A 27,337-nucleotide genomic window follows, 5' to 3' on the forward strand; every position below is an offset into this window, starting at 1 on the left:
AATATAACTTTTAAATAATAATTTTGATAAAAATAGTAAAAATATTATAATTTTTTTATTTTATGAGTGATTTGATTAAATCAACTTATCTTTAATCTACAATTAGTGTCTATTTATTAATATAGCTTTAGAGAAAAAAAGATATATATATTAGACTTGGGAGTTGGGACTTCACTTTCCCCACAACTAGTAGATTCCAATAGGCCTTCCGAGAAAATAGAAGATCAAAAAATAGAATTCAACGAGCAATACATTTTATATTAAAATGCACATTTTTAATTAATTAAAATTATAGATTCAATTTAGACGCAAACAAAAAAAATTAAAATTATATAAATTATCCGGAAAATTCGTGGTAATCCAACTCAAGCCGGCAGAAATACGACAATGTTTTATATCAATTTAAAATTACTATTAATAGATGGACCGCGTAAATGATTCCTCGATTGGTAATGGTACCGCTTACTGACTGGTCTCTAAAAACTGAAACCGAAAATGCGGGAGCATGACATCACGTAAACACACCCCAAAAATTTGAGCTTCTCAAATCTTTCTCTGTCCAATTACTTGTTCATGGCTGAAGGTCTGGTTTCCGCAGTCTTGGAGCAGCGGGCTTCGATCTTGATTCAACAGGTTGAAGCTGAAGTGAGACTGGTCGTCGGTGTTGAATACGAAGTGCAAAACGTCACCAGCAATTTCACAGCCATAAAAGCTGCGCTTGAAGAAGCAGAGGTCAGATAAGTGGGGGAGAATACTGTGATAAGCTTAAAGACGTGTACTACGACATTCAGGGTGTGCTCGATGAGTGGATTGAAAATGCTTCCAAGATTAACAAGAATGTACGTTCTTTCATCCCTGCTTATCGATTTTCTCCAAAGCAACTTGTCCTTTGCCGAGACATTGCTGACAGGAAGAACCCCAGATTTTATATCTAGGGAAAAAGATATGTTAGGTTTTAGCTTGATTATGAGTAGAACCACCAGAGAAGTAGAACGACGAATAACTACTTTTGTTATTGATCTATCCCAAGTTCATGGCAGACGTGGGAATAAGAAGGAAATGGTAGACCAGTTGTTGAGTGAGAGTAGTCAAGGAGTGGCATCAGTATCACCCTCTATTATTTCTATAGTTGGTAAGGGAGGCACAAGGAAAACTACTCTTGCTCGGTTAGCTTATCGTGACAATAGGCTGAATATTCATTTTGACAAAAAAAAAATAAAAATGGAAGGACTCGTTAAGATTGTGGCAAATTAGAAAATGTGCTAGAAAGGTCTTAAGGAAGTGCAATTGGCTTGCCTCTAGCAGTAAAGGCTGTAGGAAGTCTGTTGAGCCTTAAAACAAGAATTGAACAATGGCAACGTGTCTTAGATAGTGAGAGATGTCAAAATTAGAAGAGATAGAAAGGGCGTTTTTCTCCATTGCTATTGAGCTACTATGATTTGCCTGCCAATCCGAAAAAATGATTTTAATATTGTGCTATCTTTTCCAAAAGACTATGAGACGATTGGCTGATCAAGTTGTGGATGGCTCAAGGTTAAGGAAGAGATGATGTGGAGTTAATTGGTGAAGAGTATCTTGAAAACCTTGCTATGCGCTCTTCTTTCAAGATTTTGGAAAAGATGATGGTGGTAGCATAAGAAGTTGTAACTTGTAAGAGGCATGATGTAGTGCACAACTTTTCTCTATTTTTGACAAAGAATGAATGCTACACCGCCGAAATTGATAATTATGCGGTGTCTCATTTGAAGCTTGACAGTAGAAAAGCTCGGCATTCAATGATAATAGTTAAAAGAAATGCCATGCACCGATTGGGAAAAATAATTTTAAAAAAAGGAAGGCACAATGGGTCATTAGTCTTGCGCCACCAAGTACATGCTTCATCAATCTCAACTGCTTGCTTCACCTATCTGCTTCATCAATTTACTAGTCATCTTGCTTAAGTCAATGGCCATATAAAGTATAAATGTTGAGAGTTGCTTGTTATACATCTAAAAATTGACAGCAAAAGCCAAAGAGAAGAGAAGAGAAAGAAAGAAATCAAGAAAGAAAAAAGACTAAAGATAAAAAGTCAGAAAAGAAGAAAGGAAATAAAAAAAGAGAGAGAGAGAGAGAGAGAGAGAGAAGCCAAGAGTAAAGGAAATTAAAAAAAAAAAAGGAAGAAGAAGCTAAGACATTCAAAAAAGGAATTAAGCAAGAATATAATACGAGAAATAGAATTGGGCATTTAGATCTATATTTAGTGAGTCAGTGAGTAATAGATTTATAAAATTTAAGCAGTTATGATTTAGTTTACACTACACGTATAAGTTTTTGTATCAGTTCTAATAATTAATTTTTGAATCTTGTATTTTAGAAGAAATTTAAGAAACCAGGAACCCACACGAGCCCCAACGAACCATAAAGTAAAACATGATTTGTGAGTGGATATTATTATTACTATTATATATTCTATGAAGCATTTAATTTATGTTTGATACTATGATTTAATATCATGTTATGATTATATGTACGCATATTATATGTTTGATTGAGTCATGAGATGTGATTTTTAGTCACCATATGTGTACCCTCCCCCATGGGCTCTGCGCATGCGTATTGAGAGTTAGGTCACTCTACCTATGCGATGTAGTTAAATTCTGCTAGATATTGAGAGGTTTTTCCCCGCTCTACTCATAAGATGATGATCCCGGCGAACATTGAAAGTTATTTCCCCTGGGTGCTATTTGGTGTCGTTTTATAATGTATGTATGTATGATTTTCATATTTGTTGATGTATTATATTCAGTGCGGAATTATGTCACATGATTATATATAAACACTAATACATTATTTTATTTTTATATATAATTATATCCACTCACTAAGCTGCCAGCTCATTATTTTCTTATTTATCCATTTTCTCTTAGGATTCCACAGGGTTTTGTGCAATTCAGTTGAGGTTGGGCCACGGGACACATTGCTGCATGATTTGCATTTTAAGCACGTTTGTATTCATATGTAAATATTTACAATGTATGTGTGTGTCATGAGATGTGAAGTGTACGAAGTTTGAATATGTATTCGAATGAGACACAAACGTTATTATATGTTGTTGTAGAGGTAGAGGTCATTTTTATATATTCATGAATTAAGTTTGTGCCACGAGTTTTAGTTATTAGACCGCATGATTCAATTGACTCATTTTCTATATGTATTGATGATGAAACAAAATTGCAAAGCCTTGTGGTAGAATGTTACCGAGAATGTTTGACTAACGATGATCTTTCAAAATTGTTCCATAAGTTGACATGTTTAAGAATGATAGTCTAGGGTAATATTGCTTTTCAAGGTCATCACTTTATTTTAATCAAAGGAATTCCAAACGAAATACAAAAATTAAAACATTTGAAGGCACCTTAGCTTGAAAGAATTTATAAACATAGAAGAGTTGCATGATGTTTTGTGTGATTTATACAATGTTCAAACCTTAGATGCTTGTTATTACTTAAGGCTGAAAAGAAAATCCCAAGTGTTGATGAGGTAATTAATGACTGATACCACCTCCAAGGGGTAAGAATCTCCATAGAAGAAAATTGGATCCCTCAAAGACAGGGACGAAATCCGTCAAATGGGAATTCAAGAACCCTTCAGATGGGAAATATGGAAACCTTGATTTAAACCGTGATTGGGTCAAAGCCGCCAAGTCAACAAGGCTAAAATGTCAGGATGATGCTTATCATTAAGAAAAAATCACGAAAATACTGTAAAAAAATGACTAGAGAAGTTGGCTATAAAGCCACTATGCCCACAACACCCCCAAAAATAAGGGAATCATGTCCCATTTTCTTCTACATTGAAGTGTTTTTAGGGTAAAAAAAATCATCATGGACGAGGTATGATCACTCAAGTAAACTAGAAACACTCTGATTTCAATTTCAAATGCATTTTACTGACTTAAGCATCGGAGTAGGCACGCTGGAGACCACCACCTCCAGCCCCATTTCACCATTTTCTTGTTTGTTACTATATATACATGTTACCTCCATCTATTGCACTTGATTCAACCCCAGGCGGGAAAAATCAGGCATCAACATCAAGGTATAAGACAATTAACCAATCTAAGACTTTGATAAACAAATTCACTTATAGTTTAAGTCACATTCCAAAAGGAATAGAGAGATTGACTTGTCTTCAAAAGTTAAGGGAATTGGTTCTAAAAGATGCAAAGCTTGTACTCTTGATTGTTTGGAAACATTTTACTTGTAGGGTGCTTTTGAGATAAAAGGGTTGGGGAATGTGAATGATGTTGATAAAGCAAAAAAAACAAATCTCAAGTGTAAGAAAAAGGTTCTTCATTTGAAATTACAGTTCCATAAGCAGGATTGATTAGATAAAAATCATGATAAACATGTTCTTGATGCACCATCTCCAATTTAGACAAATTAGAGATACATGACTATAAAGGGAAAACAATTTCCTTAAGTTGGATGTCATCATTGGCTAAGTTGAGAAAATTAAGGTTAGAACATATCTTTTTCTGCGAGACGTTGCCTGCCATCCCTTGATGTTGGCCTAATTGGTTAAACAAACCTTAATTTTGATGATAACAAACCATGTGTTAAGGGTAAAATGGTAAATTTATATTTCACAATCTCAGTTGTTCTTAATGGGAAACAATTCATACATATGAGATCAAGTTTAAGACACTCAATAGATAACGACACAATTAAAGACAAACATTAAGAGTATTAGCTTAAGGTGATCTTTATTGTTATATTTCATGTAAAACTAATATGATTTAATGTATGCATGATTTAGCATTTAAAAGCTCAAGTTATTTTTCATGAAATTTAAATAAATCATAATTTTTTCATATAATAAAAAGGTTTTAAACTTATAAGAAAAATGATTTTATGAAATTGTGTGTTTTTCAAATTTATGGACTAAATTGAAACATTTTAAGAACTTTAAAATCAACAAATATTATTTTAAGTTCTTAAGTGGACTTATTTGCAAATATGTTGGAACAGCAGCGGCTAACCACTTAACTAATAGCGGCTAACCGCTTAAAGCAAGCGGCGATTTGTTTGGGCCAAAATTTCAAATTTAATTTGTAACGGTAACTTGCCCCATCAACATAGCAACTAACCGTCTCATTTTAGTGGCAATCTTACAATTCTTCAGAAAATCAATAATGGTTAGTTTGCTTATTTAAACTATAAAAACTCAAATTAAACTCAAATCAAATAACTTTTTTAATCTCTATAAAGCTAAATCTTGTTCATACAATTGATCTTGAGCTTTCATTTTGCTTACCTACATACAATGATTCATTTGAGATATAATTTTTCTATACACTCTTGTGGAGAGTAATCTTTGTAAACTTCATTTCAATATTAAAATTAAGTGAGTGCAAGTATGAAAAACACTTGGGAAAGAGGTGTATGTGTGTTTATCTCTACTTGCAAAGGTTTATTGACACTTTAGAAGTCAATTGTAAAAATCTTGAAGGCTTGGAAGGTTTGAGTAATGAAATCATCAAGTTCGGTTTGCTTGGAGGCGTGTACGTAAACGAGTTTTGTCAAACCACGTAAAAATTCATGTGTTTGCTCTCTTCTCTCTTCTCTCTTTATGTATTTTTAAATTTATAGTCATTGAATTTCTTAAAGTATTGATTTAAATTGTTTTGTGATTTTATTTGTATAATTTTTTTTTAAATACCCAATTCAACCCGCCGGTTTGCTCGGCTAAAATTTCACTTGAATCACTCGGTTGAAAGAAAATTAGTGGATTGAAAAAGGTGCGTATGGAATTTTTGGGAATAGGCAGTTGTATTGGCTGGTCATGATCTTTGTCTTTGTTCTTTACCCAAATTGAAAACATCTCGAACTCTGGAGTTTGAATGATTGGCAAGAGTGGGGTCACGGGATTATAGGTATTGCAATCATGCCGCTTCTTGATCATTTGAAAAACGTGCAAATATCCCAACTTAAGGACACTTCCCTTCCATCTTCGTCCAAGGGGGATATTTCTAAACTGTTTTCGCGCTGATATTGTCAAGTTTACTGGCATAGTAGAAGGTCTTGAGAGACCTATTCTGCATCAGTTATTTTCGGATGATTGATTAAAACCAGGGTGGAGTCATAGCGTTAAGATAATTTAATAATTTTTTCAAACCTTGACAGCTAATGCAATTTCCAATCTCCACCAACAGAAATTTTTTTTCATTCTCATATTATTTACTTCATTTTTTATTTACAATCAGATGATACCCCTAAAACTCGCGTGGCGTGTTTGGGTGTTAAATGCTGAAGATGGCAGAGAATATGAATCAGATTTTGAGAAGAAAACAAAGCATCCAGGCATGGACTTTTGAGCTGGCTATCATTTGATGAAACAGAGGACTTTCCGGGAGTTTTCTCATATGCAACGCAAGACTTCAGCAGAAGTACAGATGCATCTGGATGGGGAAGGCATTACGAAGAATTACCCTGATGAGTTTATGATAATTCTTGGCTTCTATGTAACTGCAGCAAAATTGGCATGGAGCTATGACTGCTTTGGCCATTATTTCACAGAGTTGCCGCAGAGTGTTGATTTACTGAAATTATAAATTTTTGGAATTATATTTTTTTTTCCCGGCTGGTGCTAAAGTTTACTCATGATCTCTTGAAATTTGCAGGCGTTTGTCAAGGTTTTACAGCTGGATTAATCCTTGTGCTCATTTGGCAGCTATGAATGCAATCTAGGAGTTTTCCTAGACCCTGAATTTCAGTATCGGTATCATCAGCCTGTGGCGGCGTCATTTTTTTTTTTTTTTTTGGAGCGGCGTCATTAACCATAGCAACAAATAATTTTCAGAATGGCTGTTTTAAGACATAATAATTCAATCTGACCATTTTTTTCTTTTTTTTTTCTTTTTTTTTTAACGTTGTACACGCTGACCTTTCTTTCAACTGGAATTTTCATTTGTTCCTCGGAATGAAAGCGAAAATAATTTAACAATGTGCCGTATTTTCCATTTGTACTTGATTCCCTGGCGTTAAAGTGGAAATAATTGTATGATTCTCTTTCAGGTTCTTTCTGCAGATGCACAAGTCATATTAAGAACACATAATCTGGTTGCATAGCCAGAATTGTAGTTCTTCTTCTCTATTATTTTACCTTTTTTACTATATTATTTTGTTTTCGTCACTTTTTAGCGAGAGACTTCATTTGGGTATTTTTGGGCTTTGTATTCGTGATCATTCGTGAACTGTGGGATATATCCTTTGATTATCCATAAAATTACTTTGACATCTATGCCCGTAAGCCTTAAGGTCAAATGACGTAAATTTCTTATTTTTCTTTTCTTTTTTAGTTTTGCCTTCCCCCTTGAAATACTAATTTTTCGTGCATAACAATGGTCCATGTATATAGTTTATTGGACACCAAGGGTATAAGACAATGTTAAAAATTTCAAGTTGACAAGAAAGTGTTCAATACTCTTTAAAATGTAATACACACTTTCAGTGAACTACTACAAAGTGTCAATATATATTTAAATTAGTCAATTATAACAAGATTAATCATGAGGAGCAGAGCTGACAAGTAGTACTGGTGTACTGGTTAACATCTTTATAATGGCATCTTCAAATCAAAAAATAGAATTATACATATTGTGGAAGAAGAAATATCATTAATTCAAACTAAATCAAATTGTAATGTAGTTTAATTGTACTTTCAAAACTCTTCTTTCTTTATACAAAGAATACCAAACAAATTATATAAAAAAAAATCATGCGAAGAAAATTAGCATTCGGGAATTAGATATACAGAGAACCCATGGCCAGTGAATAACGAAATAGAATATAAAAGGAAAAAAAGAAACAGGGACGCACACAGGAATTCATGTAAATATAGGGTTTGGAAAGGCTTATAGTAAATTATTGTTGAACTCCTTTGAATGGGAAAGGTACTTCCACGTCCACCAATATTAGTCCTTTCTTCTTCAAATTTTCCCCAACCATAGATCATTTATTATACATAAAAACAATAGTAGCTTACAACGACGTAAGGCCTTATGGGGTATAAATGTCATTTGAATCTTCTGATAAATTAATTCAAACACTCGCTCAAGGACTTATTTAGAAAAAAATTTAAAAAACGAGAAACAAAATTAATTTTGTTAATAATTAATTTTGCAGAATAAATTATATTACTAAATTTTTCTTTTAAATGTACCTCAATCCCCTTCTGAAATAGTTAAAAAAAAATTGGACACATTTTTCATATAACAAAAAACTTGTAATTCAATGGTAAAAGTATTATTTGATGGTTTTAAAGTTTTGGTTCAAATCTCAATAACCACATTATTTTGTTTTTTAAATATTTTGTGGAAACTATTTAGAAAAATGATACTTTCACGTATTTAAAATAAATAATTTATTACTATTATTACTTAGAATTTAAAAGAAAGTAATGGAATTTAAATTTATAAAACTTAAAATGTATTCAAGTGAACATTAAAAAAAAAACATCCCAAATTAAATAATTTTTTTTTTAACTAAGTTCTCCTAATTTAAGTGTCTGGTCCGTAATTTGTTCAGATACATTGCGCACCAAATGTGGAATTCAAACTGTCACAACACACGAACCACATGCAGCCACATGAGTCACATATCAACATGGAAAAAATCAGCACACCAACTCAATCCCACATTAACAAGGCAAGTAACAAACCATTGGAAACAAATTTGGCAATCTGCATTGCTCTTGCCAAAGGCTTGCAACAATCATCTCACACAATCTCGTGACATGCAAACTCACCAAAGAAAGATGGCCAACTATTATTCAAGTCCATATTTTCTTCATAACTTAGCCAACGGCTAGTCAACGACTAAGTTTAGAATTAATCTCATAATATCTGTAAAATGTTTCTTCCATATATCATTCCTTTACTCGTGTATAAATACCCGATTTTGTTCCTTAAGAAATGTAGTCAATAAAACTTTTAATCCTTTTCAATACTCTTGAATTTTAGCACCATTGACTCTGCTCTGATTCAACCATGGCTGAAGTGCTTGTTTCAGCAGTCATGGAGCGGCTGGCTTCGATCCTTGTCAAACAGGTAGAAGCAGAGGAGAAGGTGAAACTACTCCACTCGTGTAAAGTGTTGCCATTGGGCGTGTACTGCTCAAGTCCTTAACGCAATCGGGTACATTATACACACTATCAGTGTTTATTAACTTTTTAAAAACTCCCTGATAGACCAAAGAAAGAGGCACCAAAATAATTTGTTCAAAAATATAGGAAATATACAAGTTTGTTGATAAAAATCTGCATCTGAATACGTGCACATTATGGGAAAGTGAATGGTCAATAAGAAATCCAATTATAGAATTAGAAAAAACAAATATAAATTAGGCTTTGCTTTCCCTATTAACAAGTAAATTCTAATTGGCTTTCTGTGTTCCAAATATATACACTCACGCACACACGATTTTAAAAAAAACTAAAAATAAGGATGAATTTCTTTCATTATAACAATATTTTTAGCTGTATGTTGATCAATATTTTTACCTGCATCATCTTAAGTAGAAGCAGGTGATAGACTCTCTTACGTGTAGTTCTCCAGGAAGTAGAATTTTGTTGACTGCACGAAAAGAGAATGTTGTAAAAATAATGGCAACCACCAACATGATCCCACTAGGGAAATTTCCTGGGAAGGAATATTGGTGATTGTTTAGTCAAGTTGCAATATTTTGGCAAGACTAGTGCAGAAAGTGACGAATTAGAAGATATTGGTAGAGAGATCTTAAGTAACTGCAATGGCTTGCAACTTGCAGTAAAGTCTGTAGGGCGTCTGTTGAGCCTTAAAACAAGGATTGAACAATGGCAACGTGTCTTCCATAGTGAGATGTGGCCACTAGAAGAGATAGAAAAGGGTGGCTTTCCCACTTTGCTATTGAGCCATGCTGATTTGCCTGTCAATCTGAAAAAATATTGTGCCATCTTTCCAAAAGACTATGAGATAGAGAAGGATCGGCTGATCAAGTTGTGGATGACTCAAGGTCACCTCAAAAATGGAAAGAAAGAGATGATATGGAGTCAGATGGTGAAGAGTGTTTTAAAAACCTTGCTATGCTCTCTTTCTTTCAAGATTTTGAAAAAGATGGTGGCCGTAGCATAAGAAGTTGTAAGAATGCATGATTTAGTGCATGACTTTGCTCAAGTTGAAGTTGACGGTTCCGCAGTGTCTCAATTGAAGCTTGCTGGTAGAAAAGCTGGGAATTCGATGATCCTATTTTAAAATAATTGGCCGGTACCCCGTCTCTATTTAATTACGATAAAACAAAATTGCGTAGCCTTGTGCTAGAAGGTTTTAAAGAATGTTTGACTACTAATAGTCTTTCGAAATTGTTGGATAAGTTGACATGTTTTAAGGACGATAGATTGGGGTAATTGTGACTGCTATCGAAATGCTCATTTTTCTGCAACATATCAAATTGCAAGGGGAATAGGAAAAGTAAAACAATTTGAGGTACCTGAGCTTGAAAATGTTTGTTTAACAATTTGTGTAATTTATACAATCTACAAACCCTAGATATTTCTTTCTGTTTTAAGGCTGAAAAGACTATGCCAAGGTATAGAAAGTTAATCAATCTAAGGCATTTAATAAGTGAATTTTTTTTGAAAGATGGTGATCGTTATATGGCAAAGCATGTACCCTTGAATGTTTGAACAACTTGAATAAGCTTGGCTTGGGAAATGTGACAGATGTTGGTGAAGCTAGAAAGGTAGATATCTGGGGTAAGAAAAATGCCCTTCATCTGATATTTCATTTCACTGGGAGTAGGAGGAGTTTAGATGAAAATAATGATGAACATGTTACATGTTCTTGAAGCTTTACAGCCACCTCCAAATTTACACAGGTTAAAAGATAAATAACTGCAAAGGCAAAACTACTTCCGCCAGTTGGATGTCTGTTGAAAAAATCAATACATGCATTTAAAATTGGTTGGTGCATACAATTGACAAACATGCATTCAAATTGAAAAAGAAAAATACATGCACGTACGTATTTAAAGTTGGAGAGGCAAATTTGAAGACAAATTACTAAGGTAAGCACCTAATTTTTGTTGACAAAATTGTTGGAGTTGGTGCAATAGTGCACCCCATTTTTCCCTATAAATAGAAGGCAATTCTTTATTTGTTTGATCATCCAAATTGTGAGAGTTGAGAGCAATTGCATGAGAAGCAATTTGAGAGTTTTGAGAAAGCTTCTACTTGAGTGCTCTAATGAGAATCTATTTGGGTGTATTAGATTTTTAGGTTTTGAAATTTTTTTCAATTTTTTAAATTTCTATTTGTTAGTAAAATTATATTTCAGTCTTTATCTATGGACGTAGGCTTTACGCCGAACCACGTAAATTATTTTGTCATATTTTCTTTACATTTATTTGTCACATTTATATTTCTCTAGAAGTTGCAATCACCATAATATTGGTAATTACTCAACTCGTGCTCCCGCAACAATTAGTATCAAAGCCGGAGGTTCGTGCTTGGGGTATACAGTACTGTTCACGTATACGCACTGTTCATGTATACGATATTGTTCACGCATACAGTGGAGATGGTCATTTATACTTGGGAGACAGCCTATTGTAAGTAGTGTATATGTATGCATTTATAGGAGAGTCTAAGAAGTCTAGATTTTAAGTGGGACCATTGTGACCTCTCTATTCTTCTGAGAACTTTCCTAGTGTATTTATTCACACGAAATTAACATCATAAATATTGTTTTTCAAGTGTAAATAATTGTTGAAGGCATTGGTCATTTGGATTAGGAAGGATGGCAAAGGCATCATCGCCGTCCTCATCAGTGATGACTACTATGACTAATGCGAAGTTTGAATTGAAGAAATTTGATGGTACTAATAATTTCGGTATGTGGCAATGTAAAGTGTTGGATGTCTTATGTCAGCAAGAGTCGGATGTCGCCCTCGAAGAAAAACTTGATAAGATAGATGACAAGGAGTGGATAAATATAGACATGCGTGTAGTACTATTCACCTATATCTGACTAAAGATCAAAAGTACTATGTCATGAAGGAGACATCAGAAAAAAATTTATGGAAGACGCTGAAAGAAAAGTACATGAAGAAAAGTCTTGAAAATAGACTTTATATGAAGAAAAAACTCTCAAAACACAACAACCCAATATACCCAAAATTGATCCTCACTAGAGCACTCAAGTAGAAGATTTTTCAAAACTCTCAAATTGCTTCTCATGCAATTGCTCTCAACTCTCCCAATTTGGATGATCAAATAAATGAAGAATTGCCTTTTATATAGGGAAAAATAGGGTGCACTATTGTACCAACTCCAACAATTTTGTTAACAAAAATTAAGTGTCTACCTTAGCAATTTGTCTTCAAATTTACCTCTTCAAAATTGAATACATGCATGTGTTTTTTTTTTTTTTAATTTGAATGCATGTTTGTCAATTTCATGCACCAACTAATTTTGAATGCATGTATTGATTTTTTCAACAATTTTGTAGTCGGCTCAGATTTGGATAAATCTTTGCTGAGGTGGAGAATTATTGAAAAAATAATACACGCATTCAAAATTAGTTGGTGCATGCAATTGACAAACATGCATTCAAATTGAAAAGAAAAATACATGCATGTATTCAAAATTGGAGACGCAAATTTGAAGACAAATTGCTAAGGTAGGCACCTAATTTTTGTTGACAAAATTGTTGGAGTTTGTGCAATAGTGCATCCTATTTTTCCCTATAAATAGAAGGTAAATTTTATTTGTTTGATTATCCAAATTGTGAGAGTTGAGAGCAATTGCATGAGAAGCAATTTGAGAGTCTTGAGAAAGCTTATACTTGAGTGGTCTAGTGAGGATCTATTTGGGTGTATTGAGTTTTTGGGTTTTGAGAGTTTTTCCTAATTTTGTAAATTCTCATTTGTTAGTAAAATTATCTTTCAATTTTTATCCGTGGATGTAGGCTTTGTGCCAAACTATATAAATTATTGTGTCCTATTTTCCTTACATTTATTTGTCACATTTATATTTCTCTAGAAATCGCAGTCACTATAATATGGTAATTGCTCAACTCGCACTTCTGCAACATGTCATCATTGGCTCAGCTGGGTGAATTAAAATTAAGTAGTGCCACGACGTGCAAGACATTGCCTTCTGAAGTAAAATTGCCATCCCTTGAATTATGCTCATGTTTCAGGTTCTTTATGTGTCTATGATTTTGTTGTTGTTTTTCTTTTTTTTTCTTGGATTTTATGAGATATAGAGATTTTTTTACAAATTATTGTGATTATTAAAGAGAGCTCAAAAGAGAAAGAAGAAATAGTAATATATATTAGCGGAAAATTAATTTACAGAAACAAAAAGCAAAAGATTAAGTATAGAATTAAAAATTTTAGGAATAATAAATTTTTTAAACTCATTCCATTTGTATATAAAAAATAATACATTTACAATAAGAATAGATTATAATAATATTATAGACTTTTATAAAAAAAATACAAAAGAAAAATTTTGAGAAGAAAATTCTTTTATTAGTAAAAGATGAATATATTCTTAAAAGTAATAACAGGAAGGGTATATTTACCTATGAACATAGGTCTTAAGGCTGAACAGCCTAAAATATCTTGTCTTTTATTTTTATTTTTTAATTTTGCTTTTTACCTCAAAAACTAACTTTTGATATTGTGCATATAGGGCAAAGAATGCTTATATTAAATATATATATAAATTATCCGAACTTAATGCACACTTCCAATAAAATCCTTCGGATTGTGGAATACTTGGTTTAAATTTAATGGCTTCATAGTTAAAAAGTGTGAAAATCCTTTGGTGGGAAAAGCACTTCCACAGCCACCAGTTGGTGCTTTCTTCTTCGAATTTTCCACAACCATGACTAGATAAACACATTAAACTTATTGAGATTATGTGTCATGTGAGCACAGAACAGCATCATAGTGGTCAAATACACGTGCCAAAATTGCCAAAGCCATTATCATCACTGATGTAGACTGCATTAATTGAGGAGACGAAAACATATTGGCTTCTTACAGTTCAAATTTGGTGGGCAAACAGAGTAGAAAGCTCTAGTCAAGGACTCATATGGCACTTATCCTTGACATGCAAAATCAAAACTTAGCAAGTAGGTAGACAATTGCGAGAATAACTTTGACGCGGTAGTTGATGCCTATCACTTCATCCTCGAAATTGGAGGCTACCGAATACCGATGCTTTAAAATGGATTTCATGCCACTTAGAGGTAGACTTCAAAGACACCAACTCACCTATAGTTTTAATGAAACCTTTAAGAAGTGATTGTAAAAAAATAAAAAATTTTGAAGTGACCACTTGGGATCTTTAATTCCCAAAGAACGGTTTTGATGATCTTCGAAGATGATCAATGAAATTTTTTAATGTGTTCTTGCCCTGCAAGGGAAAACTTGCTTCTTTAACAATACAAGTATGCAACACCCTTGATTTCGTAGAAGTTCATTTTCAGCCGTTTGATCTTTCCATAGTGGGTCCACATCACTATGAGTGGGCCTCATTTCCCTATTTGCTGAAAGTAAGTAAGGAGCCCCACCCTATGGTTGGATGCAGATGGAATTGTTATCACAGAGGGTGGTGGTGGTCCAATTGAGCAAACATCATAGAGTGTGTGGCCCATGAGAAGTAATAGAGAGGAGAAGCATTTGATGATGATTCGTCTCATTTGGTTGGGAGTCATCACATCCATTAAACACCTATGGGTTGATTTCCAGAACTTCCTAATAATACTGCTTGATTTAAGCAGCTTTCCCAAATTAAGATTCAACTGCTAACAGGGCTATGAATTAAATTTTGAGGTCCCTAGAGTCTGGATATTTTGAGTTAGGGTTACTCGATTACTTGTCAACATTTTGAAGCACATACCAATATTGTCTTCTGCAGACTGTACAAGAGAAAGAATAAGATTCGAGTGGGCAAATTGGCCACTAGTGATGGATTCTTCCGTTGTTAATGGTTGGCATGACAGCATCCTAAGCTAACAGTGAAACAAGGAACTATGCGTTAGTCAACTTTCAAATCAAGAAAACTGTGTTAATAACCAAATTACACACTTTTTTCTATAAAAAATAATTAAATTCATGAAATTTTTTAATATTATAAATTAGACATTTATTTATTTGGACCTGCATAATATAGCTCTAGTATGACAGGATCAATAGTTGGACCTATACTATAGGCCAAATCTATTTTCAAACATATGAAAGCAAATTTTATCTCACAAATGTACACGGGAATTCAATCCTTTGAGAACTCTCACTGTAGCATTCAACATTGGCATAGTGCTGTTAAATATATAACCCCACAATGCCCAAACCTTCTTCCAAACATACAAGAGAAAATCTTCTCACACAAATAGATAATGTGTACGTAAATCCAGTCTCGTGCGTGAAAAAAGAGGAGCTTTAGCATCGACTCTTGAATGATCCCCAGCAATTATTTTCTTTAAATGGATTAAGAGAAGAAACCCTAATCCTTCAAATAATTTATCTTTTACAAATCCATGTAAGATATCGGACGGAGGTGGATATCGAATTGAATCTTGCCGACTTGTTAATACTTAAAAGAATAATAATACAACCACAAATTCTTATAAAAATTTATTTTATATAAATTAATATGTCATAATAAAATTAATTAAATTAAATATCTCTTTATCTACGTAATTTATTTTTATTATTTTATATTTTTATTTAATTAATAAATTAATATTAAATTAATTTATATAAAATAAATTTGTATAAGAATTTATCACATCATCACTCTACTTAAAACCAAAAGATACATATCGCGCAATAAGAAACAATATCCAAGTGGCGAGGGAAGTTAAAGTTTGTCTGGTCCTTGTAAGGAAAAAATTGCAACATTTGAACTTGAGCTATGCACTTTTGATTTCCAAAATCTTCTCCCATTCCATCAACTTAATTTTGTCCATAGAAACATCCAAATGCAATATCTTCCATACCCAGCATACCATTCTTGTTGAACAAAAATAAATTCAAATGAATAATGCACTAATAAAGAGTAAACTAAGGCAAACTAATAATGTAACATTATCCCAATTAATTTGCACAAAACAAAATAAAGCTTTATATAATATAATATAATATATTCATTTTGTTAAGCACAAATAGTAAGGATAAAGAAGAATGTTAAGTCCCAGAGAAAGCAAACAGCAATTGTTTTTAACACAATCAAATGAAAACTAAATTGATGGTCATTAAAGCGTAAAGACATAAGTCATATCTTAATCTTCCACACTCAAAATAAACATTAAAAAATAAGAAAAATAATTCATAAATACCATTTTTCTCCTTTAATTTGGCTAGATAAAACACATAAACAAACCAACCCCACTCAAAAATAGATAAAGGAAGCAACATTACCTATACATACATAATTATATATATAAAAGCTAGTGTTGTGGCCTTGTGGTATGCAATGTCACCTTCTAATATAGCAAAATAGCATCGTCGTCGTCCTCGTCGTCGTCGTCATCAAATGCTACAAAAATATGCTCCTTTGTTCACCATTTCACCACCTTAGTATCCTAATTATCATAAGTAATCACCATGCTTAACACCATTGATCGAACCCCATTAACTCAAATTAAGATTAAAGAATATCTTTACTGGAAATTAGAACTCGGGGTGTAAATAGCAAGATCAGGCCACCCATTACTCCCACCACTCCAACAACTTGAATCATTATTACCACTTTGCATAAAACTCTCACCACCATTATTGTTACCCTGATTTTGTGACCCGGAACCCCGAACCGAAATCAAATCCAAACTCTGATCGGAACCAAAATTCTCCCCAAAACCACCCATTTGGACCATTTTAAAACCCGACCCATTTGGAGTAATCCCATCCAAAACACTTCCAAGCCCACCATTAGAGGCCAGCAGTGAACTAAAGCTCCCTGTGATGTCCAGCATCTTATGATCCTGATCCAATGGCAACCCGTATAACCTTCTCGGGTCGTGCTCCGTCCCAGACTCTCGGGCCACTGCACCGGGCAAAGTCACGGCAGGTTCCTGTGAACTAGTACTAGTAGTTGCTGCGGCCTGTAACATTGATTGTGTGTTGGCTGTTTCTTGAGATTTCCGGGTCGGGTTGGACCGGGAAGGATCTGGGTCAGGCTTCTGGCGCTTCTTGGTGTTACTTTTACGGGTACCACCACCGATGGGAATGTTTCTAAGGGCACCCCCTCTGGTCCAGTACCGTCTGCAGTTCTTGCAAAAGTGGCGAGGCTGAGAGAGATTGTAGTTGTTGTAGTAGCAGAATTTGGTGTTTGTTGACTCACAGCGGGGGCATTTCAGCTGCTCCGATTCCGGAAAATGGGGCTTCATCGGATTAAATGTTGCTGGATCCTGCATTCTCTTGAAGACCAAAAGATTAGATTTTGATTTGTGTTTGTTGATGGTTTGGTGAAGCGGGCTGGCTTTAGTTTGAGGATTTGGTTAGCTCTTGACAATTTTCCAGGAAAATTGGACTTGTAATGAGAAAGTGAGGTAAAGATCTGAAGTTGGGAGGTTAGTGAAAATTGGATAAAAAGCTTTTAGCCAGTGAAGTGGCAAAAAGGCTGAAAAGAGACTTAAAAGAAGACAAAAGAACAAGATATTTTTTCAGAAACAAACATTAGTTTCCATAGAAATGAAAAAGATCATCAAAAGCTCCTAAAGTTTCTAACTTTCAAGCTCTACCATAAACTCCAAATTCCATGTCCCTAAAACAGGGCAAAAGAACCCAAAAAGAAAAAGCAAAAGCTTCAAGTTGTTCCACACAACTACACTTAGAAACTCAACTTTCCAATTGGGTTTTTGATTTTATGTAAACGGGGAAAAAAAATTAGAATTCAGAGACTGAAGATCAAAGATTTAGGAAGTAGATGAGAAGAAGACGATCCAATCCGTGTGTGCGAACGCGTAAGAGTGACCATAAGACTTCAAATAAAAGGGAAGCAGAGAACACATAACAGTAGAGAACAGCGCCGCTGCTATTCCTCTCTTCACTCACACAAGTAGATTTTATTTTCGGTCGGCTAGCTGAGCTTCTTCTGGATTGACCCACAAAACCTCCCACTTATCTTATAATTAATTACAAAGAAGTCACTTTTTATTAAAATAATTATTATTAATAGCAACAGCAATGATTCTGATGCTTAACTCCTTTTTTAAGCATGGCCAGACGTCAATAGTTTCGATTATTTTATAATCGAAAAGAAAGAACAAACGTCAACCACCATAATGCTAGTGTTTTCATTAGTTTATTAGTGGGTATGATTAGCCATAAAGCATTAATTTATCAGCTTCTTATTTAAAAAAAGAAAATAAAAACAATTTTTTTTTAAAAAAAATAAGTGAAAATTGACTAACACGATTAATGCATAACGTTATACCACGATTAATGGAGTCGTTAATCGAGCATTAAATATAATTTATTCTAAAGAAAACATAGTGTATTATGATTGTTACTCAGAGCAAAAAAATTAAAAATAAATATATAAGGTTACAAAGTCATAAGCCGGCTGGTTTGTTTTTAAAATTTATTAATAAAAAAAAGTGTTAACAATTCTTATATTATATAACCCAACAAAATACTATTTTAAGGTATTGATATATCTACAGCAATCACCTGACTAATTAACAACACGCCACCTGAGCTTGCAGCCCAATGATGAACCATTGCCCTTAAAGTCAAATATGACTATAAGGGCAATGGCTCGAGTCCCCACAGCCTCAAACTCCCTCAATTAAGCATAATTATGTTGAGATTATTTATAACATCTTTCTCCTTTACGAAATGCGAATAAAGTAGAAACATCCCTCTCCCGTGAGGAGTATTTGACTGGGCATGTACTTCATAGAATAAAAATGTAATAATATAAGTCACATGTATATATCTGATTGTAAATATCAGTGCAATGATCTGTTGTTATTTATAAATATCTCAGTATAATACAATAACATAATGTTTAATCAGTTTAAAAAAAAATTAATTAACAACACCAATGACATGTTATATTTTTCATTTACACTCTTTTTGTTTATCTTTTTTTTTTGTTCACTCCCATAATAATTATTATTATTATGGACAAGGCCTCAACAGCCAGGCTTGCAGTTTTTGTGTGAATTATTAAGCTTCTAATGACAATCATTAAGCCCCAGAGCCAGCCGAAAACCACTATCAGCCGAAGCGGCCAAGTGTGTGAGCCTACGACTACGAGACAAAAGCTTGCGTGAAAGGAAAGCAAGATATCCCAGTGAGCGCATCATTCGAAAATCAGCAGCAAATCACAGCCGTCCATATGTTAAGAGAATTAACACCACAGCCGTCCAAGTGCTTGGACGCGTGTAGGAATTTTTGCGTTAAGCTGCCGTCACCCAATAGCCAATGTCACCGGCAACACGTGGCGGAACCCCACGAGTGGTACGAGCACTAGATGGAAAAGCTCCCCTGACAGATTAACTTATGTAACTGAACGTGAAAGCTATGGATTATAGCATACGCGGATCGTAATTGGCTGTCATTTATTGGTCTGTCTTTTTTTTTTTTTTTTGGCCTTTTTTGTCTCTTTTTTATATATTTTTTTACGATCATTTAATCACATTGTAACACTTTGATTGCTTAGGTTGTAAAAGTTTGAAGTGAATTGTGGATAAGACTTGACGTTCAAGAAAATGCAAGCAAGCAATGGCTTATACTTTTGATTGTTAGTTATGGATTGAAATCTAACAACGTATTCAATAATTCCCCAAAATAATAATAATAATAATAATAACAACTGTTGATGCTGGAATCCGATCGTCTTATGTCTGACCAGGCTGACTCACTAACGGTTATGTTAACTTTGACTGGATCACTGCACTCCTGAGGCTTTCCCTAATTGTACAAGCCAAATGACTTAAATCAACCTCCTTCTTCTCCCTTCATAACCTGCTCTCATAGAAACAAATCAGGGGCGTCGGTGTTTTTTCGGCGAAAATCCTTCGATATTTAAGTCAGTACGTGGAGTTTTGAAAAAACGTTGTATTTTTAGATTGGTGCAAATTAAAAACTATTGAATGAAAGAAAAGTGTTTTAGAAGTTAAATTTTATAATCAAATTGGCAGAGTTTTCCCCATCTTTTTTGTGTCTCCTTTTCTTTATATTTTTTCCGAGATTTTATAGGCAGTCATCACATATCTCTAGAACATTTCCCACATCCATCATACTCGGGTGATCAAGGGTCCTTACGGATCTCAACAATCAAATATGGGCAAATGTGGGGTGTCGTGTTTTTCCCAGCGGTTTGCAGCATGGCGAAATTATCGTATTGACATGAGATCGTGCCCTCTTTCTGAATGACAGGTTTCTTGTTGGTACTTGTCTATGGTCGGTTATCAAGTGAACCACATAGAATACTTTCACCAGGAATCTGCTCATAACCTTTAGCCGAGGAGGTTCGTCCTCAGCTAGAAAATGGGGACATGCCCAGCTGGTGCTCTTTTAATACCCAAACAACAACAACAACAACAACAACAAAATATGAAAAAAAGAACTAATTTTAAAACTATATAATATTAGTGTTATACAAGAAAGTTTTGAAATTATGAAAAACCAATCAACTCGATCCAATTTATGCTAATAAAGGATTTAAAATTAAGAGTAAATTCTCGTTTAATTTATTTATTTTACATTCATTATTCATTTAGTTTCTATATTAAAAAAAAATGTACCTCAATATGCCCCTACTATTATATATGACTATATGTTACACTTCTAACCTTGTTTTTTCTTTGATTTTATAATAATAACCTTGCAATGATATTATTGGATGTTAATAAAAAAATTAATAATTTATCAAATTAATCTTAAAAGTAACATAAACATTTACACAAATCTTTATATTATTATTTTACTTTTAGGATTAATTTAGTACATTAATTATTAAGATCGTCGTAAAGATATTAAACATTACTTTAAGTTGAATCATATTAATTTATTTATAAATCATTATTAGTAAGGCTATTGTATAGATACAAAAAAACTAGTTATTCCACACCGATCTTTATTGGTTAATTCATTAACAAATAATCATTGGTTGATTTACTAATTAAATTATTTTTATAGATAAATTAATTAATGTCAATAATATTGTTGGAAGGATATTATTGTAAAATGAAAGAAAAAGTAAGAGTAATAATGTAACATATTTAACTGTATTGATGTTTTGAGATACTTTTTTAAAATATAAGGCAGATACCTAAACTAAAATTTAAAGACTAAATAAGTATTTATCCTTAAATTGATTAGATGCATTATACATCATGAGTCGAAATTGGTATGATTGGTATATAACAGTATGGTATTCGTTCGCTATCATTTACCATATTACTATAATTGTTTATGATATAGTATGTCAAAATTGACCTAATAACTTTACAAATTCATCGTCCAAGTTTGACACTAAGTGTATTTTACAACAAAATAGAGTAATACACAATACTCGTCCGATATTTCCAGCTATTTGTGGATCTTTGAGTTTCCTCCTCCGTTGCATGATTGCATCGTTAGGATGGTATTTGTTGTACATATCGGATGTAGTGTACTAGTACTTATTCACAACATCATAGATAGATGCATTGATAGAAGTTGAAAAACTTTGATATGCATCATGTTATCTATTTGTTGCTAAGCTATTTATGGATTTCCCAGTAACATTTATTGGTTGATTGATTATTCATGCCTGTTGACTGATCGCTGGTATTTATTGAAGATTTAATGACAAGAAATTCCTCCATGGCTGCTTGTTGACAAAAGACAAAAAGATCCCATCAGTTGATTATACTAGATTACTAATGACTAAACAAAACCAAAAAAAAAAAAAATTGGTGGCAAAGAGAACAGAAAGTCTTTAAAATATGTAGTAAATAAATAAATTAGTATCGAATTTCCCTTTTTATTATATTCGTGTTTTAGATTTAACAAATATAATGAGGAGGAAAAAGAAGAGGCAATTGTATATTGATTGATTGATTGGTATGAGCACGGGAGGAAATGATGGAACGTGGGTCCAAAGTGTCCAATCAAAACGAAAAGCTTTGGCCAGCTCCAACCATTGATTGAGGTGTGCCATTGTGAGATGATGGTGTGATGAACGGTGATGATGGTGTTGATCAAAATGTTCATGAACCCCGGTAGCAGTACCAGGCAGGTGTCTTATCCATGTCTTTGCCGCGTGCAACACGGCTCAGATGGCGTGCTTCTTGTTGCCCATCCGCGTGCATACAGAATATATGCCCTAGTCTTTATCCGGATTCACCGCTGCAGTTGATTGATTTTTTCACCGTGTGTTCAAGATTTCACGTTCATCTTGTGCAAATGTTGTGTTATCAGAAAGAGAGTTTTGCTCAGTACCAAAAATGCAGAAGAACAAACAGTTCAATGACTGATTTTTTTTATGTATGGTTTGATTTTGTGGGGTAGATTTAAAAGACTTCAAAGTATGCGATTTGTATATAAATATGACATATATTATACAATTTGTGTGATTTTTACCATCTACTTGGGATAAAATCTATCATTTCTCATTTCTTGTGTGTGTACAAAATGAATAATTTATCATTGCATTGGTTATTTGCTATAGATATATGGACGCGTAAGAGCGAGCAGTAATATCTAACAAGTCGAGTCTTATGTCGGTCATATAGAACACCAACACGTAGAAAAAGGGCTGAAGAAACCACTCCATGATTTAACATCAGTAAAATGCTACCACCAATTCCCTGTATGTTCTTAATTTTGAGTTCTAGTTATCAAGTAGAACGTTCTTAAGTATGAAATAAAAACTCTAACTATTAAGTAATTAAAACTTGATAAAATATTTGATAAACATGAGTTAGAAATTTAGGTAGATTTTAATTTAAAGTTACGTTGAAAAATTCTAATATTTAATTTATTAAAGTTTATCAACAATCAGGTCAATCAACTTTATTTCATTGGTCTCGAATTTAAATTCTGAAGAAGATAGGAGGTACATGTATTAATTTAAGCTTTGTTCACCCTTCCACTTTTTAAATAAAAATAACAATTAAAATTTTAAAAATAAATGAGTGCATATATGAGATGAAACTGAATCTTTACATCCCTTGTAGGGTTGACATGCATGCATGGAAGCATTACAAAATCAAGATGTGATTCGGCTTGAAATGCTACATGTTATGCATATACAATGAACCAGTTTCACTTCCCAGGAGCCAAAAGAAAATGAAGAGGGGGAATCTAATTAGATAAAGGTCCTAATATTCTTTCACTAGAGCTGGCTTCATGTGCGACATTGATACATATTAAATTATATTCCTCCATTCTATATTCTCATTTAATTATTTCAACCGTCAAATTGATTCGCTTACAGGTTCGATTCTTTACAAAAAGGGGGAAAAAATTGCTTATAAGTCAACCCATTCACATATCATCAACGGTTATGTGTATTTGTCAACAGTACATGTTCATTAAACTAAGTTTGTTTTAGGCAAATTCGAGGACAAAAGAATAGGTTATTTTGGGAAACATCGATCACTACAAATTATTAAAAAAAGAGAGAGAGAGAGAGAGAGAGAGAAAAAACACTTGTCAATGACCAAAGCACTTACGCCAAGTGCTTTTTGAGAGATCAAAGAGACAAAAGAGTAGTAGTTTTATTTGAGTTGTAACACTAGGTTAAGTATAGGAAGTAGAGTAAAACATGGTAACCTGTAATTGTGAAGCCTCTTCCAATAATCTCACCACCACAGAACCATGCAAAGCACTCAACTCCAAACAAAGCAGCAAGGCCAGCATTATCCAAGTTCATCTCCAGCTCCCTGTTCTTCAAGAACTGCTTAAGACCATCCAGTTCCTTCCAGAATGCATCGACGCGATTCGGGATACTATTAAATAGTTAATTAGCAACAAGTTACTTGATTAATTAATCAGCAACAATCCGCATTTTGTAAGATGATGATATTTTATAAATAAAAATTAAATACGTCCGAGAGACTAATTAATTAACCTTGCAAGACGAGTATGAAACAATTGTTTGGCTAGGAATTGGCAAGTCTCTATGTTGGGTGGATCTTTGATATGTTGCTTGTTGTCCTCTAACAATTGCTTGATATAAGCACTTCCATTCTTGATCAAAAATTCTGATGCTTGAGATGCCTTTGATTGCAACTGAGGCAACTTTGAATCCATGGTTTTGATGATAAATTACACCAAGAAATAAATTTCAGTATTTAAACTTCAGAATACTAAAGATTGATCATCAGCGATGAGTGAAGATTTTGAGTTGGTGGTAAAATTAAGGAGATAATCAGATTGTTCAAGAGTAAATTTCATACCTTGTTTAAATACTCCTTCAAAATTTAATATAGATAATGATCAAGGGTGTATCAGCCTTCTTTTATGGCAGTTGCAGAGTGAAGATGAGTCCACTTGCAACCAACTTTCCAATAATTTAGAAAGGACTTTTGACCTAGTTGTACTTTCCAATTTTACAACAGGATTGACCGGTGGTGCATGGTTAATTAATTTCTGTATGGTATCAAAATTACAATATGGAGGTATATACTCTATACACATATATAAATATATACACACACGAAGCAAAGTCACATTACAAAGAAATACATATATTGTTTGAGGGAAATACATCGAGGAGACCAGACGTGATGAGCAGGTGTTTGGTGGTGGAGTTCTGCGAGCAGGAATATTCTCCTCGTCCACGAATATGCCATTCGCGAGGCCGAATTCCTGTTAGAGGCATAAGGCATTCCTGCTAAGGGTTGAGGCGAGGAGACCCGGTCAACGGCAGTTGGCAAGACGTGCCTTCCTATCCGAGAATCAAGGCACGAGGTCCATCTCCATTTGCCCACAATGACGACAATGGGGCATCCACATCCGAGAGTGGGGAGAATAACGGGCGTAAACTACGAAAGGTCGGGACTCAGAGGAAGCCTATAAAAAGGTAGCCAACAAAGGTAAAAGGGTTAGATTTTTTGCTATTTGAACTAAGAAAAGAGAGAACTCGAGGGTCTGAGACTAGTGAAAAGCCATAAGATCCGTGGCAAGCGTTCCCAGAACCTTCATATCTGACTTGAGCGTCGGAGGGTTTATGCCGGGAAAACAACCGACGTGCTCTGACCTGATTCTGTGGACGCAGGGACACTTAGAGAAGAAAGCGTACAAGGAGAGATCCTGATCGAGGGGAGGTTGATCGAGCAGACATCCTGGTCGTTGGAAGGCGTAACCAGAATCTCGCATCAACATATATCATAACTTTTCGGCGTGCATATTCTCAATTAAACAAAATGAAAATGCTACTATCAAATAAAAAATATAATTTTTAATAAATTTTAATACACTAGCAAATAAAAAATCCAATCTCAAATATATTAAAATTTATTTTTGTTTATATATTGGTGTATAATTCTTTATACATTAAGTAATTTTCTAATCCGAAATCTTAAAGTATGGAAAAAATCTGAAAAAACTTTAAAACCGTGGGTTTAAGAGGTTTAAAACTTGAAACGCTAAAATCACTTGATTTATATATTTTCTCGGACTTTTTCAAACTTTTCTGCACTTTAAAATTCTGAATTGAAACATTTCTCTTTCTCTCTATATAGAATAAAAGAATACTTCATGAAAAATTTTATACATATATTTAAAATTTTTAAATTTTAAAGTGCGAAAAAATTTTATAAAAAAAACTTTAAAATTCTGTGGTTTTAAAGTGTTAATTTCGTGATACTTTTTAAAAATTTTCAGACTTTCTCGTACTTTAAAATTTTGAACCAGAAATATTCACTTGGTCCACCAATGAAGAAAATCCCTGCGTCTGTTGATTTTCTTCTGCAGCTGGAGGATTCCATATAGTAAGGCCTCGGCTGTGGGCGGACAGCCGGGAACGTATATATCGACGGGAACAATTCTATCGCAGCCTCGAACAACCGAGTAGGAGTAGTGATAATAGCCACCTCCATTAGCACGGCTCCCCATTGATATCACCCAGCGCGGTTCAGGCATTTGATCATAAACCCTGCAAGAAAAAACAAAAAATGCATGCATGCACGTATAATTACATGTTGAAGTCGAACACTAGATTTCATTTAATAATTAAATTAATACTGTACGGACGGATGACGTGATAGGATTATAGACACCTACTTTCTAAGTGCAGGGGCCATTTTGTTTGTGAGGTTGCCTGCAACAATCATTACATCACTCTGCCGGGGGCTGGGCCTGAAAATGATTCCGAAACGGTCCAAGTCATACCTAGCAGCACCCGTGTGCATCATCTCAACAGCACAGCACGCCAGACCGAAGGTCATGGGCCACAGGGAGCGGCGACGGACCCAGTTCAAGAGATTATCCACCTTCGATATCACGTATTCCGAAGCCTTTGACAGGCCCACTGGGCCGAATGTTGCCCGAGGTTGAGGTGAAGATGAAGGTGAAGGCGAAGGTGAATATGAAGAGGAAGAGAAGCAGCGTGTTGAGTGGAGAAGAGTTGGTCTTGGGGTTGCGGGTGAGGTGAGAGCCAGACGTGACGCTGTTCTGGACACAACAGCCATTGTGTTTTGCCTCTCTCTCTGTGTTTGTGTGTGTAAACTGTAAAATAATATTAATGCATACAAGTAGTAAGGGGAGCCTTTTTAAGTGCAAATAGAAACAGATAAGAGAATAGAAAGGTGTAGAATAGAATATAGTCGAATTATCGAGAAAGGGAAGGGAAGAGAAGAGTAAAGAAGTGCGTTCCATATTCTTTTTTAATTTTTCATTTTCTATAAGCAAAAAAGAGTGATTTTGGGCTTCATTAATTTTAAACGTGAAAAAGAATTTTTACAAAATATTTTAGTTATACGTGTTTTTAAAAAGTTAGTTTATTTTTCAATATAACAATGAAAAGTTTCGTAATGAATTTTCTTTTTCTTTTTCTTTTTGTTTTTCTTAAAGAAAAAGAATTGTCTTTGAAGTTCTGAATCTATGATTGAAGCTCTCATCCGGGAACCGATGAACTTCCCGAACCCGAATTCTTGATTAGTACCATCAACGGCAGACGCCCCCTTATTGTTACTCGCTAAATACTTGCACAATGGGCGGGAGGACCATTTTTTAATTATTTCTTGTTGGGCAGTCAAAGTTTACAATTTTAAAAATTAAGTTTATTTATCAAAAAAAAAGAAAAAAAAAAACAATTAACGCCGCGAGGATAAGGTTAATAGAGATCCAAGTGTCAAAGACCAGTA

The 27,337-nt window shown here is 34.0% G+C and overlaps 4 protein-coding genes across 6 annotated transcripts; 1 reads left to right on the forward strand and 3 right to left on the reverse strand.

Moving 5' to 3' along the window:
• The first annotated feature begins 9,028 nt into the window (after positions 1 to 9,028).
• LOC127903749 (putative disease resistance protein RGA3) lies at positions 9,029 to 10,150 on the forward strand. The gene is made up of 2 exons (XM_052444441.1): positions 9,029 to 9,106; positions 9,731 to 10,150. The coding sequence occupies exons 1-2, from the start codon at positions 9,029 to 9,031 to the stop codon at positions 10,148 to 10,150; spliced, it is 498 nt and encodes a 165-aa protein (XP_052300401.1).
• A 6,111-nt stretch (positions 10,151 to 16,261) lies between these two features.
• Positions 16,262 to 18,123, reverse strand: LOC102619338 (dof zinc finger protein DOF3.1-like). The gene has a single exon (XM_006466017.4). The coding sequence runs from the start codon at positions 17,441 to 17,443 to the stop codon at positions 16,691 to 16,693; it is 753 nt and encodes a 250-aa protein (XP_006466080.2). The 5' UTR covers positions 17,444 to 18,123; the 3' UTR covers positions 16,262 to 16,690.
• A 3,334-nt stretch (positions 18,124 to 21,457) lies between these two features.
• Positions 21,458 to 24,479, reverse strand: LOC102618851 (hypothetical protein). Of its 3 annotated transcripts, none has more exons than XM_052444318.1 (3): positions 24,100 to 24,479; positions 23,802 to 23,977; positions 21,458 to 21,852 (listed from the first exon to the last, which is right to left on the reverse strand). In XM_052444318.1, exons 1-3 carry the CDS (start codon positions 24,279 to 24,281, stop codon positions 21,746 to 21,748), a joined length of 465 nt encoding a protein of 154 aa, XP_052300278.1. In that variant the 5' UTR covers positions 24,282 to 24,479; the 3' UTR covers positions 21,458 to 21,745. The 3 variants fall into 3 exon arrangements, with proteins under 3 accessions (XP_052300278.1, XP_052300279.1, XP_006466079.2); XM_052444319.1 differs by lacking the exon at positions 21,458 to 21,852 and adding an exon at positions 21,976 to 22,373; XM_006466016.4 differs by lacking the exon at positions 21,458 to 21,852 and having other exon boundaries at positions 23,494 to 23,977.
• A 146-nt stretch (positions 24,480 to 24,625) lies between these two features.
• LOC102618563 (uncharacterized) lies at positions 24,626 to 26,712 on the reverse strand. The gene is made up of 2 exons (XM_052444317.1): positions 26,256 to 26,712; positions 24,626 to 26,127 (listed from the first exon to the last, which is right to left on the reverse strand). The coding sequence occupies exons 1-2, from the start codon at positions 26,660 to 26,662 to the stop codon at positions 25,893 to 25,895; spliced, it is 642 nt and encodes a 213-aa protein (XP_052300277.1). The 5' UTR covers positions 26,663 to 26,712; the 3' UTR covers positions 24,626 to 25,892.
• Between the last annotated feature and the right edge of the window lie 625 nt (positions 26,713 to 27,337).

The sequence above is a fragment of the Citrus sinensis genome, chromosome 7 (assembly GCF_022201045.2).
Source record: "Citrus sinensis cultivar Valencia sweet orange chromosome 7, DVS_A1.0, whole genome shotgun sequence".
NCBI classification, from domain to species: Eukaryota; Viridiplantae; Streptophyta; class Magnoliopsida; order Sapindales; family Rutaceae; genus Citrus; species Citrus sinensis.